Raw genomic sequence first — 16,907 nt, forward strand, 5'->3', positions numbered from 1 at the left:
TACCACTGCCACGTCCATCATAAAGGCCCTGCGCCAGCTCTTCACTCTGTTCGGATATCCCTGCTATATCCACAGTGACAGAGGGTCCTCGTTTATGAGTGATGAGCTGCACCAGTACCTGCTGGCTAGGGGCATTGCTACTAGTAGGACCACGAGCTATAATCCCCGGGGAAATGGACAGGTGGAGAGGGAGAATGCCACGGTGTGGAAGGCCACACTCTTAGCCCTTAGGTCAAAGGGATTGCCGGTCTCTCGCTGGCAGGAGGTCCTCCCCGAGGCACTCCACTCCATCTGCTCCCTGTTATGCACGTCCACCAATGCCACCCCTCATGAGCGACTCTTTTCTTTTCCCAGGAAGTCTGCCACTGGGGCCACCCTACTGGCTTGGCTGACATCTGCAGGGCCAGAGCTGCTCTGGAAACATGCGAGGAGCAATAAATACTCCCCAAAGGTCGAGAGGGTTCACTTACTTCATGCAAACCCCCAGTATGCCTATGTGGTCTTACCTGATGGACGGGAGGACACGGTCTCCATCCGCGACTTGGCGCCCGCAGGAGCACCAAACCCCTACCCTGAACACTCCACGGTGACTATGAACCCTGTACCCACCGATGTATATACCCACGAGACACCGCGCGCGCCAAGCCCTATGCTGACTCCTCACGACACTCCCATACCAGGCGCCACGCACACGCATGAGGGGTTACTGATGCCTAACAGGCTGGCACCTCAAGTCAGGCCGGAGCCAGCACAACCACCGTCACCTGTGCAATCACCACCGGTGCTATGTAGATCGCAGCGACAGACTCGGCTGCCTTATAGACTCGACCTGTAAATATACTTGTCAGAAACTTCGCCCTGTGGGGACTCTCTTTTAAAACAAAGGAGGGGAGAATGTGGTAAACTATCTGGACATGCCCCTCTGCTGACGGCTCCTGTGGCTCCTCCCACAGACCCCTGTATAAAGGCGATTGGGGTACTGCTCCTCCCTCAGACTCGACATGGTCCTGGTCCCTTTTTCGCTGTTAATAAAAGCCTATCGTTCACTTCCAGTCTCCTAGTTATTGATGGTGCATCAATTGGAAAGCATTTAAATACCAAGAGAAGTCTACAAAAAAGGTCATTAAAAAAGTAAAGATGGAATATGAAAGTAAGTTAGCCAATAATATTAAAGAGGACATCAAAAGTTTCTTCAGATATGTAAAGTGTCAGAGGCGGGAGTGGATATCAGACTGCTGGAAGACCATGCTGGAGAGATTGAAATGAGGGTCAAAGAAATGGCAGATGATCTGAATAAGTATTTTGCATCAGTCTTCACAATGGAAGACACTAGCAGGAGATGGAAGTTTCAGGTGTCAGAGGCATGAAGTGTGTGAAGTTACCATAACTAGAGAGAAACTTAAAGGTCTGAAGGTAGATAAATCACCTGGACCAGATATAGTACACCCCAGGATTCTGAAAGACATGGCTGAAGAAATTGTAGATGGATTTGTAATGATCTTCCAAGGATCACTAGATTCTGGAATGGTTCTAGAAGACTGGAAAATTGCAAATGTCACTCTACTCTTCAAGAAGGGAGAGATGCAGGCAAAAGGAAATTATAGGCCAGTTAGTCTGATCTTCAGTGGTTGAGAAGACGTTGGAGTCAATTGTTAAGGATAAGGTCTCAGGGTATTTGGTGGCACATGGTAAAATAGACACCACAGTTTCCTCAAGGGAAAATCTTGCCTGACAAATCTATTGGAATTCTTTGAAGGAATAACAAGCAGGATAGACAAAGGAAAATCAATCGATGTTTTGCACTTGGATTTTCAGACAAGGTACCACTCATGAGGCTGCTTAACAAGCTACAAGCCCATAGTATTACAGGGAAGATTCAATAATGGATAAAGCTCTGGCTGATTGGCAGGAGGCAAAGAGTGAGAATAAAGGAAGCCTTTTCTGGTTGGCTGCTGGTGTCCAGTGGTGTTCTAAAGAGGTCTGTGTTGGGACTGATTATTTTTATGTTATACATCGATAATTTGGATAATGGAATTGATGGCTTTGTTGCAAAGTTTGCAGACTATATGAAAACAGGTGGAGAGGCAGATTGCTTTGAGGAAGTAAAGAGGCCACAGAAGGACTTAAACAGATTAGAAAGGGCAAATAATAGCAGATGGAATACAGTGTCAGGAAGTGTACGGTCATGCAATTTGGCGGAAGAAATAAAAGAATTGACTATTTTCTAATAGGAGAGGAAATACATAAAACTGAGGTGCAAAGGGACTTGGGAGTACTTGTGCAGAGTTCCTTAATTTTCAGGTTGAGTCTGTGGTGAAGAATGCAAATGCAACGTTAGCATTCATTTCAAGATGACTACAATATAAAGGCAAGGATGTAATGTTGAGACTTCGCAAAAGTTCAAGAAGGAGATTCACAAAAATGATTCCAGGATTGAATGGTTTGATGGCTCTGGGCCTGTATTCACTAGAATTCAGAAGAACAAGGATTGACCTCATTGAAACCCATCAAATGGTGAAAGGCCTTGAATGAGTGGATGTGGAGAGGGTATTTCCTCTGGAGGGAGAGTCTAAGACCAGAGGACACAGCCTTAGAATAGAGGGAGATTTTTTCAGAACTGAGATGAGGAGGTATTTCTTCAGCTAGAGAGTGGTGAATCTGCAGAACTCTTTGTCACTGGTGGCCATGGAGGCCAAATCTTTAAGGCAGAGATTGATAGATTCTTGATTGGTCAGGGCATGAAGGGATATGGGGACAAGGCAGGAGATTGGGGCTGAGGAAATTGGATCAGCCATGATGAAATGGCAGAGCAGACCTGGTGGGCCTAACGACCTAAATCTGGTCCTATATCTTATGGTCTTATGGATTGACAATAACATCTCCTCAACAATCACCATCGGTACAGGTGCAGCACAAGGCTGTGTGCTTAGTTCCCTGCTCTAATTGCCTTGCCCCTATGACTGTGAGGGTAAGTACATTTCCTATGCTATATTTAAGTTTGTTGACGGCACCCAATCAAAGGTGGTGATGAATCAGCATATAAGAGGGAGATTGAAAATCTAGTTGAATGGTGTCACAATAATGACCTCTCACTCAATGGCAGCAAGACCAAAGAGCTGATTATTGACTTCAAGTCAAGTCAAGTCGTCACTTTATTGTCATTTCGACCATAACTGCTACGTACAGTACATAGTAAAAATGAGACAACGTTTTTCAGGACCATGGTGCTACATGAAACAATACAAAAAACTAGACTGAACTACGTAAAAAAACAACTACACTAGACTACAGACCTACCCAGGACTGCATAAAGTGCACAAAACAGTGCAGGCATTACAATAAATAATAAACAGGACAATAGGGCAGTAAAGTGTCAGTCCAGGCTCTGGGTATTGAGGAGTCTGATAGCTTGGGGGAAGAAACTGTTACATAGTCTGGTCGTGAGAGCCCGAATGCTTTGGTGCCTTTTCCCACACGGCAGGAGGGAGAAGAGTTTGTATGAGGGGTGTGTGGGGTCCTTCATAATGCTGTTTGCTTTGCAGATGCAGCATGTAGTGTAAATGTCTGTGGTGGCGGGAAGAGAGACCCCGATGATCTTCTCAGCTGACCTCACTATCCGCTGCAGGGTCTTGCGATCTGAGATGGTGCAATTTCCGAACCAGGCAGTGATGCAGCTGCTCAGGATGCTCTCAATACAACCCCTGTAGAATGTGATGAGGATGGGAGTGGGAGATGGACTTTCCTCAGCCTTCACAGAAAGTAGAGATGCTACTGGGCTTTCTTTGCTATGGAGCTGGTGTTGAGGGACCAGGTCAGATTCTCTGCCAGGTGAACACCAAGAAATTTGGTGCTCTTAACGATCTCTACCAAGGATCCGTCGATGTTCAGCGAGAAGTGGTCGCTCCGTGCCCTCCTGAAGTCAACAACTATCTCTTTTGTTTTGTTCACATTCAGAGACAGGTTGTTAGCTCTGCACCAGTCCGTTAGCCGCTGCACCTCCTCTCTGTAAGCTGACTCGTCGTTCTTGCTGATGAGACCCACCACGGTCATGTCATCAGTGAACTTGATGATGTGGTTCAAGCTGAGTGTTGCAGCACAGTCGTGGGTCAGCAGAGTGAACAGCAGTGGACTGAGCACACAGCCCTGGGGGTCCCCATGCTCAGTGTGAAGGTGTTGGAGATGCAGTCTCAATCCGGACTGACTGAGGTCTCCCAGTCAGGAAGTCTAGGATCCAGTTGCAGAGGGAGGCATTCAGGCCCAGTAGGCTCAGCTTTCCAATCAGTTTCTGAGGGATGATTGTGTTGAATGCTGAACTGATGTCTATGAACAGCATCCGAACGTATGTGTCTTTTTTGTCCACGTGGGTTAGGGCCAGGTGGAGGGTGGTGGCAATGACGTCATCTGTTGAGCAATTGGGACGGTACGCAAACTGCAGGGGGTCCAGTGAGGGGGGCAGCAGGGTCTTGATATGCCTCATGACGAGCCTCTCGAAACACTTCATTATGATGGATGTGAGTGCAATGGGATAGTAGCCATTTAGGCAGGACACTGAAGACTGCTTCAGCACGGGGACGATGGTGGCGGCCTTGAAGCACGTTGGAACGGTGACGCTGCTCAGGGAGATGTTGAAGATGTCAGTGAGAACATCTGCTAGATGGTCTGCACATCCTCTGAGCACTCTACCAGGAATGTTGCCTGGTCCAGCAGCCTTCTGTGGGTTGACCCTGCACAGGGTTCTTCTCACATCAGCCCGGTGAGACACAGCACCTGGTCATTTGGAGGAGGGGGTGGATTTCCTCGCCGCCACATCATTTTCTGCCTCAAAATGGGTGTAGAAGTTATTCAGTGTGCCTGGGAGGGAGGCATCACCTGCACAGTCAGTTGATATTGTTCTTTAATTAGTGATGTCCTGGATGCCCTTCCACATGCGCCGTGTGTCGCCGATGTCTTGGAAGTGGCAGTGGATTCACTGGGCATGTGCTCGCTTTGCCCCTCTGTTGCCCCAGGACAGCTTGGCCCTTGCTGTTGTTAGGACTGCCTTGTCGCCTGCTCTGAAGGTGGAGTCACGGGTCCTCAGCAGCACACGCTCCTCCGCGGTCATCCATGGCTTCTGGTTGGCACGTGTAGTGATGGTCTTCAACACAGTGACATTGTCAATGTACTTGCTGATGTAGCTGGTCACTGATGCTGTGTACTCCTCTAAGCTGGTAAAGTCGCCATCGGTTGCAGCCTCCCTGAACAGACAGACAGACATTCTTTATTGATCCCGAGGGAAATTGGGTTTCGTTACAGTCGCACCAACCAAGAATAGTGTAGAGATATAGCAATATAAAACCATAAATAATTAAATAATAATAATAATAAGTAAATTATGACAAGTGGAAATAAGTCCAGGACCAGCCTATTGGCTCAGGGTGTCTGACCCTCCGAGGGAGGAGTTGTAAAGTTTGATGGCCACAGGCAGGAATGACTTCCTATGATGCTCAGTATTACATCTCGGTGGAATGAGTCTCTGGCTGAATGTACTCCTGTGCCTAACCAGTACATTATGAAGTGGATGGGAGTCACTGTCCAAGATGGCATGCAACTTGGACAGCATCCTCTTTTCAGACACCACCGTCAGAGAGTCCAATTTGACCCAAATCCCCTTACTGCCTTGTTTGGTATTATTGCAAATGAAGATATAACTTTAAATACTAACCTACAGGTTTTAGTTTTTACCTCTCTTTTAGCAAGAAGAGCAATCTTGCTTAAATGGAAGGAGTCTACCCCTCCTACACATCTTCAATGGCTACGTGATATTATGTCTTATTTAAATTTAGAAAAGATCCACTGCTCAGTCTTAAATTCGAAACAATCTTTTTATGATATCTGGGGAACTTTCCTAAATTACTTTTCCAATTTATAAAGTTTAACAGCACACAGACTTTTATGTATATTATTATCTTCTCTTCTTAAGCGAATATGTTTTTTTTCTAATTATCCATTGTCATCCATCAGCTTTTTTCTTTGATAGTTGGTAGGGGGTTGACTTTTTTTATATAAAAAAATTTCTTTTATGATGTATGACCTATCTTTAAATTTTGATTACAGAGTGGTATACCTTTATGTGTTATGCTATTACATTTTGATCAATTTTATTACAATATATGAATGTACACAAGTTATGTTGAGATGTATCTATGTGTTGCACTCTGTAAATCTTGTTTTTTCTTCTGAATAAAAATATTGTAAAAAAAGAGAGTCCAGTTCCACCCCCACAATATCACTGGCCTTTTGAATGAACATGTGCCAGTCAGTGTGCTCAAAGCAGTCTTGAAGAGCAGAGATGGCTCCTGCTGGCCAGGTTTTTTCCTGCTTCTGAACTGGTCTGGAGCGCCTGACGAGCGGTATGTATGCTGGGAGGAAGAAACTGAAGGTTCATGCATCAGCCCTCATTAGGGAGTCAGAGGTTGAGAGAATCAATAAATTCCTTGGCAATATCTGTCCTGGAACCAGCACATAAGAGCCATTATAAAGAAGGCAAAACGACATCTCTATTTTCTTAAAAGTTTGCACGGATTCAGCACATCATCTAAAATTTCGATTAACTTCTACAGATGCACAGCGGAGGGTATCCTGACCACTTTCATCATGGCCTGGTGTGGAAACACAAATGTTCAAGAACAGAAATGCCTACGAAGGGTAGTGGATACAGTCCAGTCCATTACAGGCAAAGCCCTCCCCATTATTAATCACGTCTACAAGGTGCACTGCCACTAGAAAGCAACATCCATCATCAAGGACATGCACCATTCAGGCCACGCTTCCTTATCACCGCTGCCAAAGGGAAGGAAGTACAGGAGGGTTGGGTACTTCCACATCATCAGGTTCAGGAGCAATTATTACCCTTCAACTATCAGGCTCCTGAACAAATGTGAATAATTACACTCACCTCAACTCTGAACTGATTCCATAACCTAAGGACACACTTTCAAGGACTCTACAATTTAAGCTCTCAGTCTTATTTATTTGTTTGTTTGTTCACTTGTTTATTTTCCCCTTTATTTGTACAAATTGTCTTCTTTTGCCCATTGGTTATTTGTCAGTCTCTGTGTGCAGTTTTTTAAATTGATTCTCTTGTATTTCTTTGTTCTACTGTGAATGCCTGCATGAAAATGAATCTCAGGGTAGTAAATGGTATATACTGTACATACTTTGATAAGAAATTTAATTTGGATTTTGAACTCTATAAAATGATTCCTCACATGGTAGGTATTGCTAGTAATTTCCATTTCTAATTTATGCAATAAATCACTGTCACAGATTAAATAATTTTAAACAAATGTAAAAATCAAAGTTCACAAAATGAATAATGGTATCAGAAAATTGTTTGGTAACATGTACCTCCAGTGGAGGTCAAAGACATAAAGATGGGTGTTTAAATACTATTTCAGAATTAACAATGATTGAAAGACATTACATTTTAAAACACAGTGTGATATAAATTTTTGTTAATTTGTACAAATTGTGAGACTCTGTGAATATAAGTACTATTATAGTTGTATACTTAATTCCAATGAAAATCAATACATGTCCACTGTCTTGAAGAATGACAAATTTAAAGAGTATGCCCAATCTTTGACAAGAGCAGCATATAAAAACAGTGGGTTTAAAATTAGAAATCTATTTGTTCCCATTGCTGTGGAGTGTAAGTAGTGTTAGTGAAGCCATGAATATCCATAAATAACTGAGAAAATTGTACAAACACATGCTCAATCTTTTCCAACAGCATTGGTGACAAACTATTGCTAAACCATAACATATCCTAACCTAAGAATCCAGCACTTCCCTGACCGTAACACAAAGCAAAATATCTATAGAAGTTCCCAGAGTTCTCTAAGCAACACACGCAAAATGCTGGTGGAACGCAGCAGGCCAGGCAGCATCTATAGGAAGAAGTACAGTTGACGTTTCGGGCTGAGACCCTTCGTCAGGACTAACTGAAAGAAGAGATAGTAAGAGATTTGCAAGTGGGAGGGGGAGGGGGAGATCCGAAATGATAGGAGAAGATCAGAGGGGGAGGGATGAAGCTAAGAGCTGGAAAGTTGATTGGCAAAAGGGATACACAGCTGGAGAGAGAGAGGATCATGGGAAGGGAGGCCTAGAGAGAAAGGAAGGGGGAGGGGGGAGCACCAGTGGAAGATAGAGAGTAGGCAAGGAGTTATTGTGAGGGGGACAGAGAGAGGAAAAAGAGAGAGAGAGAAAAGTGAAAAAAGGGAAATAGATAGATAGATTGATTGACAGATAAATAAATAAGGGATGGGTTAAGAAGGGGAGGGGGACATTAATGGAAGTTAGAGAAATCAATGTTCATGCCATCAGGTTGGAGGCTACCCAGATGGAATATAAGGTGTTGTTCCTCCAACCTGAATGTGGCTTCATCTTGACAGTAGAGGAGGCCATGGATAGACATAACAGAATGGGAATGGGACGTGGATTTAAAATGTGTGGTCACTGGGAGATCCTGCTTTCTCTGTAGGTGTTCAGCGAAACGGTCTCCCAGTCTGCATCGGGTCTCACCAATATATAAAAGGCCACACCGGGAGCACCAGACACAATATATCTCACCAGCCGACTCACAGGTGAAGTGTCGCCTCACCTGGAAGGACTGTCTGGGGCCCTGAATGATGGTGAGGGAGGAAGTGTAAGGGCAGGTGTAGCACTTGTTCCGCTTACAAGGATAAGTGCCAGGAGGGAGATCGGTGGGAAGGGATGGGGGGGACGAATGGAGAAGGGAGTCGTGTAGGGAGCGATCCCTGTGGAAAGCAGAAGGGGGGGAGGGAAAGATGTGCTTGGTGGTGGGATCCCGTTGGAGGGGGCAGGTTGCGGAGACTTATATGTTGGACCCGGAGGCTGGTGGGCTGGTAGGTGAGGACAAGGGGAACCCTATCCATAGTGGGGATGCGGGAGGATGGGGTGAGAGCAGATGTGCGTGAAATGGGAGAGATGTGTTTGGGAGCAGAGTTGATGTTGGAGGAAGGGAAGCCCCTTTCTTTAAAAAAGGGAGACATCTCCTTCGTCCTGGTGCTCCCCCTCCCCCTTTCTTTCTCCCTAGGCCTTCCATCCCATGATCCTCTCCCTCTCCAGCTGTGTACCCCTTTTGCCAATCAACTTTCCAGCTCTTAGCTTCATCCCTCCCCCTCCGGTCTTTTCCTATCATTTCAGATTTCCCCCTCCCCCTCCCACTTTCAAATCTCTTATTATCTCTTCTTTCAGTTAGGCCTGAGGAAGGATCTCGGCCCGAAACGTCAACTGTACTTCTTCCTATAGATGCTGCCTGGCCTGGTGCGTCCCACCAGCATTTTGTGTGTGTTGTTGCTTGAATTTCCAGCATCTGCAGATTTCCTCATGTTTGCCCAGAGTTCTCTATATAGCTTATTAGCAGCCATATTTGGCGGATCTTTTTTTTATCAATTAATTTGCAAACAATGGAAATTTCCTGTTAAATTTGGCAAGCAGAGAAAGGAAAAGAACAAGAGTGTGTGTGTCCTACTTTGTACGGTATCCTTTTTACCCTCCCCCAGTGGGATTAATGGGGAATTATAAAAATCCGGATTATAGTCAGCAGAGTTGCGGTGAACAATTTCAGACTGACAGACAACAGGATTGCTCCTGCAATGTTCCAAATAATGAATGAATCCAATCACTTTGAATATTCCAATGTTTAAGTTGATCATCTTTTGCTGGGGTTAAAATAAACATCAGCGATGACCTGCCTTGAACGCGATTAACCATACAGAAACAGTTTACGAGAGTAGGTGAGTTAAATTGATCCTAAAGCAAAAACAATTTTCTCTTACTAAGTTTAAAAGCAAGCTACAATTTAGCCTCCTTTAATTTATAAATATAAAATTCTAATTGTTCTTAGAAAGATCCTGGGATTTTATGTTTTATATTAGATATAGTTGAATAATGATTAAATTCAGGGGTTTTGGTATAGTGGAATAAATAATTAAAAAAATAATTTCCAGATAGTTCTGTGCCAAAAGAGTAAAAACAATTCCACTGCATGATGCTTGGTAACTCATTTAATTACCTCTTTGCCTTTCCCCAAAGAATAACATGTTTGTACACTTGTTTTTATTTCAATGGCTCTTACTTAATAGTCAACCAATAGGACCAAACAAACACTAGTTGCTTATTCATTGTCATTAGTAGGATGAAGCCCTTTTCAAAAGAAAGGCTTATTTGCCAAAACCAACATGTGTTTTACCATGAAGCAGTTCATTGCATATTAATATAGAACATAATTAACAGTAGGTAGGCTACACAGCCTGCAAGCTGCTATGCCTTTCAGTAAATTAGGATATCAACTCTGAATTCCCATCAGAATCCCACATACTTTGATTCCATTAGAGCCAAAAATCTATTGATATCTGGTTGTGGTTTATCTGATGATTTAATGAGCTTTGAAATTGTAACATTATATCAAAGCACACAAACGTTTCCCTCTGTTCAGCTTACACTTTTTTCATGTTAGGTAAATAATATATTTTACACAGAAAAGGAAAAGCTTTACTATAAATTAAACCTCAATTTTTGGTCTCTTATAATCTTAATATCTATAATTGTTTTTAATTGAGAAGAAGTACCGGATAATTTTTGATATGATGGGTATTCTGAGGCAGCTGACTTTTGAACCTGGGTAACTAGAAACTGGATTGAATCTATTTTTCATGTGCTGTAGCATTGTGTGGGTCACAAGCACCAATTTGCTTCTTTGACGCAATAATTGAGAAATTGATCTACACCAGCATTAACACATTTTTCACCCAGAAAGAATTGCTAAAGGTTAGAGGTTACAGCGGGACATAAATAGGATGCAAAACTGGGCTTGAGAGGTAACAGATGGAGTTCAACCTAGATAAGTGTGAAGTGGTTCATTTTGGTAGGTCAGATATGATGGTGGAATATATCATTAATGGTAAGACTCTTGGCAGTGTGGAGGATCAGAGGGATCTTGGGGTCTGAGACCATAGGACACTCAAAGCTGTTACACAGGTTTACTCTGTGGTTAAGAAGGCATATGATGCATTGGCCTTCATCAACCATAGGATTGAGTTTAAGAGCCAAGAGGTAATGTTGCAGCTATATAGGACCCTGGTCAGATCCCACTTGGAGTACAGTGCTCAATTCTGGTCACCTCACGACAGGAAGGATGTGGAAACCATAGAAAGGGTGCAGAGAAGATTTACAAGGTTGTTGCCTGGATTGGGGAGCATGCCATGAGAATAGATTGAGTGAACTCGGCCTTTTTTCTTTGGAGTGACGGAGGATGAGAGGTGACTTGATAGAGGTGTACAAGATAATGAGAGGCATTGATTGTGTGGATAGTTAGAGGCTTTTTCCCAGGGCTGAAATGGCTAGCATGAGGGGGCATAGTTTTAAGGTGCTTGGAAGAAGGTACAGAGGAGATGTCAGGGGTAAGTTTTTTACGCAGAGAGTGGTGAGTGTGTGGAATGGGCTGCCAGCGGTGGTGGTGGAGGTGGAAACAATAGGGTCTTTTAAGAGACTTCTGGATAGGTACATGGAGCTTAGAAAAATGGAGCTATGTGTAAGCCTAGGTAGTTGTAAGGTAAGGACATGTTCGGCACAGCTTTGTGAGCCCAAGGGCCTGTATTGTGCTGTAGGTTTTCTATGTTCCTATGTTTCTAATCCTACATTAATCCTTATTTTATTTTCCCCATATCCTCATCAGTTCCCATCCCCCAATTCTGCCACTCACCAACACATTAGGGCCAATTCACAGTGGGTTAATTAACCTAGCACACTGAATGTCTTTGGGATGGGGGGGGGGGGGGGTAAAGCAGAGCATCTGGAAGAAACTCACCTGGTCAGAGAAAGAACATGCAAATTTCACAGAGATAGTACCTGGATAGTGACTCTACTAGATGCACCACTATGCCACCTATCATCACATGGCATATGGCTTCAAATCAATCTCACTTGGAATTCCATGAGGGATTTCTCAACAATGAATGAGTGAAGATTTAAATTGGTTGGAAGGTTACCTTTCAATCTGATCAGTATTTGGGATGTGCTTCACCCCTAACTGCACTGAGTGAATATTCACCTTCATTAATGGTTAACACGCCAAACTGTGAACACTTTTGACCACTGGTAACACATCCTGTGTGGAGCTCTTCTGTGAAATATGTATTTTGTGCAGAAGAGAGAGTCCATTAAGGGAGTTGCCATCTAACAGAAAATGAAGTAATAATGTAAAAAGCCAAATAAATATTTGGCAGCATGCAACACATTACATTGGAATATCCACACCAGTTGGCTCTGTGCTGAAATACCACCCTGAGTAATGAAGACAGCTAAATCTTATTTTCTTCATATACCATGGACCATAAACCATGGAGATAGACAATACCAACTATTGCTCAGAATTCAACCCCTAGTGAAGTGCCTGCTGCTGGAATTGTGCTAAGGACAATACAACTATTAGAACTCTCAGGAACATCCTATTGACCATCATAAAACTCTTCTCATGATCCATGACTATCTATACATTTTGGAAGTCAAAGCCCTTTCTGTTAATGAAGAAATCCAGCTTATTCCAGGTACTGTTAATAGAAACATGAGTGGCTCCCTGCCATTTCAGGAAGCTATGAATATTGACAAATCCAACTGCCCAGGATGTCATCTTCTTTGAGTGGAATCAATGTAAATGAAGTCACTCCTTTTTGAGTGCAGAGTTGATGTTACCTCTCTAAAGCTTAGGTGAGCAAAACAAGCTGAGAACACGCTGGAGGGGTAAGTGCCAGGTGGGAGCTGAGAACAATGCCTGAAGGCAGGAGATTGAGACCTTTTTTGTGATCTTCACCTCTAAGGGGAGAGAGCAGAACAGCTGGAACAACATGGCTGCTGGTCGTCCAGCAGAACCTCATATCCCACTGTTACCATAACATTAGAAAACCTGAGCTTCCAAAGGCCTTGCTCATTGGAGGTCCATGTACGTCATGCCCTCTCCTGGCATTAGATCATTGTTGATATTTATTTCTAGCTCTGCTGCCCGGGAGGCATAATGGAAAAAAAAAACACCTGATAAACACTTTGACAGGCATTTTGTGCGTTCCCTTGTCAGTTCTGGGTTGCTCTGTGAGGTGCCTGCAGCAAGGCACCCCTTTCAAGTGCAAATCAATCAAAAACTAGGCACACTTTGCTCCTGGTGCATGTCTGATGCTGGAAAATATCTTGCATACCGACCCATACTGCGACCAGAAGTATTTGGTCCAGTTTAGCAAGTGACCGAATTTCACCCAGAAACGACTGCTGATGCAATTTATTCCATTCTGAATCAATTTTGAATTACATGGCGCTGAAACAAAAAAGTGCTACATAATCAAATTTCTATATAAGTATTTTAAGGGATATTATGCTCTGAGAATAAATCTTGCAAAGTTTTACTTTCACTTACAAGGGGTTAGTTCAGAAGCAAGCTTCATCTTGAGCTCCCATTGATCTTACACTAAGGTTTAAAAGCACCATCTCCCACAGGATTTAACATCTGTTTTATGAGACACTGAGGTGATATTAAGCATCTTTCAGACAGAAGACTACCCAGGAGTGGACTCATTTGGTAATGTGGGATTAAAATCCCAGGAGGAGGGAGAGACAAAATAATATAATGTGAAAAAGATGCCCATAAATAGAGAATGGTCTCAGCTGCTATGTTGTTTGAATTTGAATTCAGCTCTTTATCCTGATTTGATTTTCCTTTTGCTCCTGAATCTAAGGGATGTAAATCGATCAAGATAAGATGATCCAGCTAGCCTCCATCTCACACTAATTCCACGTCATGTTCAGTCTAATTGCAAACTGCTGCACCTGGGCTCAGAAAGTTCAGGAGCCAATAAGGTGAGTTGTAACAGTCTTGATGATTTAAAAAGAAGTATCTCACAAGTAATGCCATTGGAGAATGGGACAGTGATGTCATTTTACATGTTCTTTTATTTCCATTTTCCCCACACTTCAAAGAGTTATGAACCTGATGTGAAGTCCCTGAATGCTGCTTTTCAGAGCATTTTAGGGACTGACCTTCACGTGTAATGGAATTGTCTGTCCTGAAACTGGGACCTAACTACACTTGGAAAATTATAATGCTGAATATTATATCAGAAATGCAGGATCTATGAATGGGGACTATGATCAGGTCTTGATTTTGGTTGGGAAAAGAGTTAAGGAAAGGTTCAATTTCTTTGTAATGGCCTGGGCATGGTAGGTAGTGGTTAACACAATCACTTTACAGCACCAGCTGTAAGACCTGGGTTCAATTCTTGCTGCAGTCTGTAAGGAGTTTGTACGTTCTCCCCGTGACCGCGTGGGTTTCCTCTGGGTGCTCCAGTTTCCTCCCACATTCCAAAGACACAGAGTGAGTGAGCTGTGGACCTGTTGCCTCCAGAAATATGGTGAAACTTGTGGGCCACCCCGCACAATCCTCGCTGATTTGATTTCGACACAAATGACACATTTCTCTGTATGTTTTGATGTACATGTGATAAATAAAGCTAATCTTTATCTTTTAGAAAAGACGAACTATTTATGTAGTACAGTACATTGATTTTATAATTTTTAATTAGAAGAAAAGCAAATTGATTCACCCTTTTGCACATGGAGATGAGGGATAGATTGATACACGAAGGAGCTGGGTTACAGTCATAGAGCCATAGAAAACTACAGAACTGAAACAGGCCCTTTGGCCCATCTAGTCCATGCCAAACTATTTACACTGCCTACTCCCATCGACCAGCACCAGGACCATAGCCCTCCATACCCCTACCATCCATGTACCTAACCAAACTTCTCTTAAATGTTGAAATTGAGCTCGCATGCACCATTTATGCTGGCAGCTCATTCCACTCTCTCACGACTCTCAGAGGAAAGATGTTTCATTTCCCTCATGTTCCCTTTAAACTTCTCACCTTTCACCCTTAACCCATGACCTCTGGTTGTAGTCCCACCCAAACTTATGGAGAAAGTCTGTTTGCATTTACCCTGCCTATACTGCTCATAATTTTGTATACCTCTGTCAAATCTCCTCACAGTCTTTTATGTTCCAAGGAATAAAGTACTAACCTATTCAAGCTTTCCGTACAAACTCAGGTGTTCCAGACCTGGCAACATCCTTGTAAATTTTCTCTGTACTGTTTCAACCTTATTTACACAACACTCCAAATTAGGTCTCACTAATGTCTTATACAACTTCAAGAAAACATACCATCTTCTGTACTCAATACTTTGATTTATGAAGACCAATGTGCCGAAATTTTTCTTTACAACACTATTTTCCTGTGATGCCATTTTCAACAAACTATGTACCCATATTCCCAGATCCCTTTGTTCTACCACACTCTTCAGTTCACTGTGTAAGACCTACCCTGGTTGGTCCTACAGAAGTACAACACCTCACACTTGTCTGCATTAAATTCCATCTGCCACCTTTCAGTCCATTTTTTCTGCTGGTCCAGATCCCACTGCAGGCCATGATAGCCTTCCCCACTGTCCACTACACCCCCAATGTTGGTGTCATCCACAAATTTGCTGATCCAGTTAACCACCTTATCATTCAGATTGTTGATAAAGATGACAAACAACAATGGACCCAGCACCAGTCCCTGCAGCACTTCAATAGTCCCAGGCCTCCAGTCAGAGAGGAAACCATCTACTACCACTCTCTGGTTTCTCTCACAGAGCCAATGTCTAATCCAATTTCCTACTTGAATGACCAGCAACTGAACTTTCTCGATCAACCTCCCATGCAGGGCCTTATCAAATGCCTTACTAAAGTACATGTAGTCAGCATCCACTGCCTTGCCTTCATCATCTTTCCTGGAAACTTCCTCGAAAAGCTGTATAAGATTAATTAGACATGACCTGCCGCACACAAAACCATGCAACTATTCTTGTCAGTCTATGTCTATTCAAGTACTTACATATCCAGTCCCTCAGAATACTTTCCAAAAACTTTCCTCATACTGATGTTAGACTCTTTCCTAGTTTATTTTGAAAGGCTTTCTTGAACAGCGGAACAATATTGTCAATCCTCCAATCCTCTGGTACCTCACCTGTTGCTAAGGATGATTGAACTATTTCTGCTACGGTCGTGGCAATTTCTGCAAGTGGGGAGGGGAAGTGTATGTAAGTGTGGGGGCTTAGGCATGGGACATCATTTCCTGAGGTGTTTATTTCGAGCTTTCAGATTAAAGTTGATGCCAATGCAAATGACCTGAAGATTTTACACCATGTTGCTAGGCTCTGACACTGTGAAAACCAGCTGTGCATGAAGATTTGTGCATAAATCAAGTATTGCTCAAATTGATCTCTATGCCAACATGATAAACTGTATAATTTAAAGGGGTGCTTGTATATGTTTATCACATAGAACTGATCTGATCTGTACATCTATCAATATCTGATTTAAGACAAAGTGGAAATAGCACATTAGCACTGAATGCTGATGCATTAGTGGATAGCAGCATGCAGTAAAAAATGAGCTCTGCTTCATGTAAACACATTAGGCCATGTAAGGAGGAGGGAAGAATAAAATAGTAATGATTGTGCAAAATGCTTTTGTATTGCTCTTGGCATCTAAGCTAATGGACATTGACAGAGTTTAAAAGGCAGAGAACAATGGCACTTATTACTACTGCAAGGTTATAACTAAATCTCAGTCGCTGGTGTGCAAATGCTTTTGAGCAGAGAAAAAGAATTGATTTAGAGATAAATCCCAGATTTGATTCAGCACGGTGACAAGTCATTCATAGCAGTCACATTTGGCATATTGTGTGTGTTTTTTCTGATATATTTCTGACAGAATTTACATCAACCCATCTCTACACATTCTTCATCTTTGTTTT

General features: G+C 42.9%; 1 protein-coding gene across 2 annotated transcripts in view; it reads left to right on the forward strand.

Moving 5' to 3' along the window:
- Positions 1 to 9,625: 9,625 nt before the first annotated feature.
- Positions 9,626 to 16,907, forward strand: part of LOC140734074 (ADP-ribosylation factor-like protein 13B) — a 49,951-nt gene continuing 42,669 nt past the window's right edge. The window contains exons 1-2 of one of the 2 annotated variants that reach the window (XM_073057659.1): positions 9,626 to 9,800; positions 13,788 to 13,908. In XM_073057659.1, the coding sequence (XP_072913760.1) occupies positions 13,850 to 13,908 (59 nt within the window). In that variant the 5' untranslated portion in view covers positions 9,626 to 9,800; positions 13,788 to 13,849. The remainder of the gene's footprint in view (positions 9,801 to 13,787; positions 13,909 to 16,907) is intronic. The other variant, XM_073057660.1, reaches the window with a different exon arrangement.

The sequence above is a fragment of the Hemitrygon akajei genome, chromosome 10, assembly GCF_048418815.1.
Source record: "Hemitrygon akajei chromosome 10, sHemAka1.3, whole genome shotgun sequence".
In the NCBI taxonomy this organism is placed as follows: Eukaryota; Metazoa; Chordata; class Chondrichthyes; order Myliobatiformes; family Dasyatidae; genus Hemitrygon; species Hemitrygon akajei.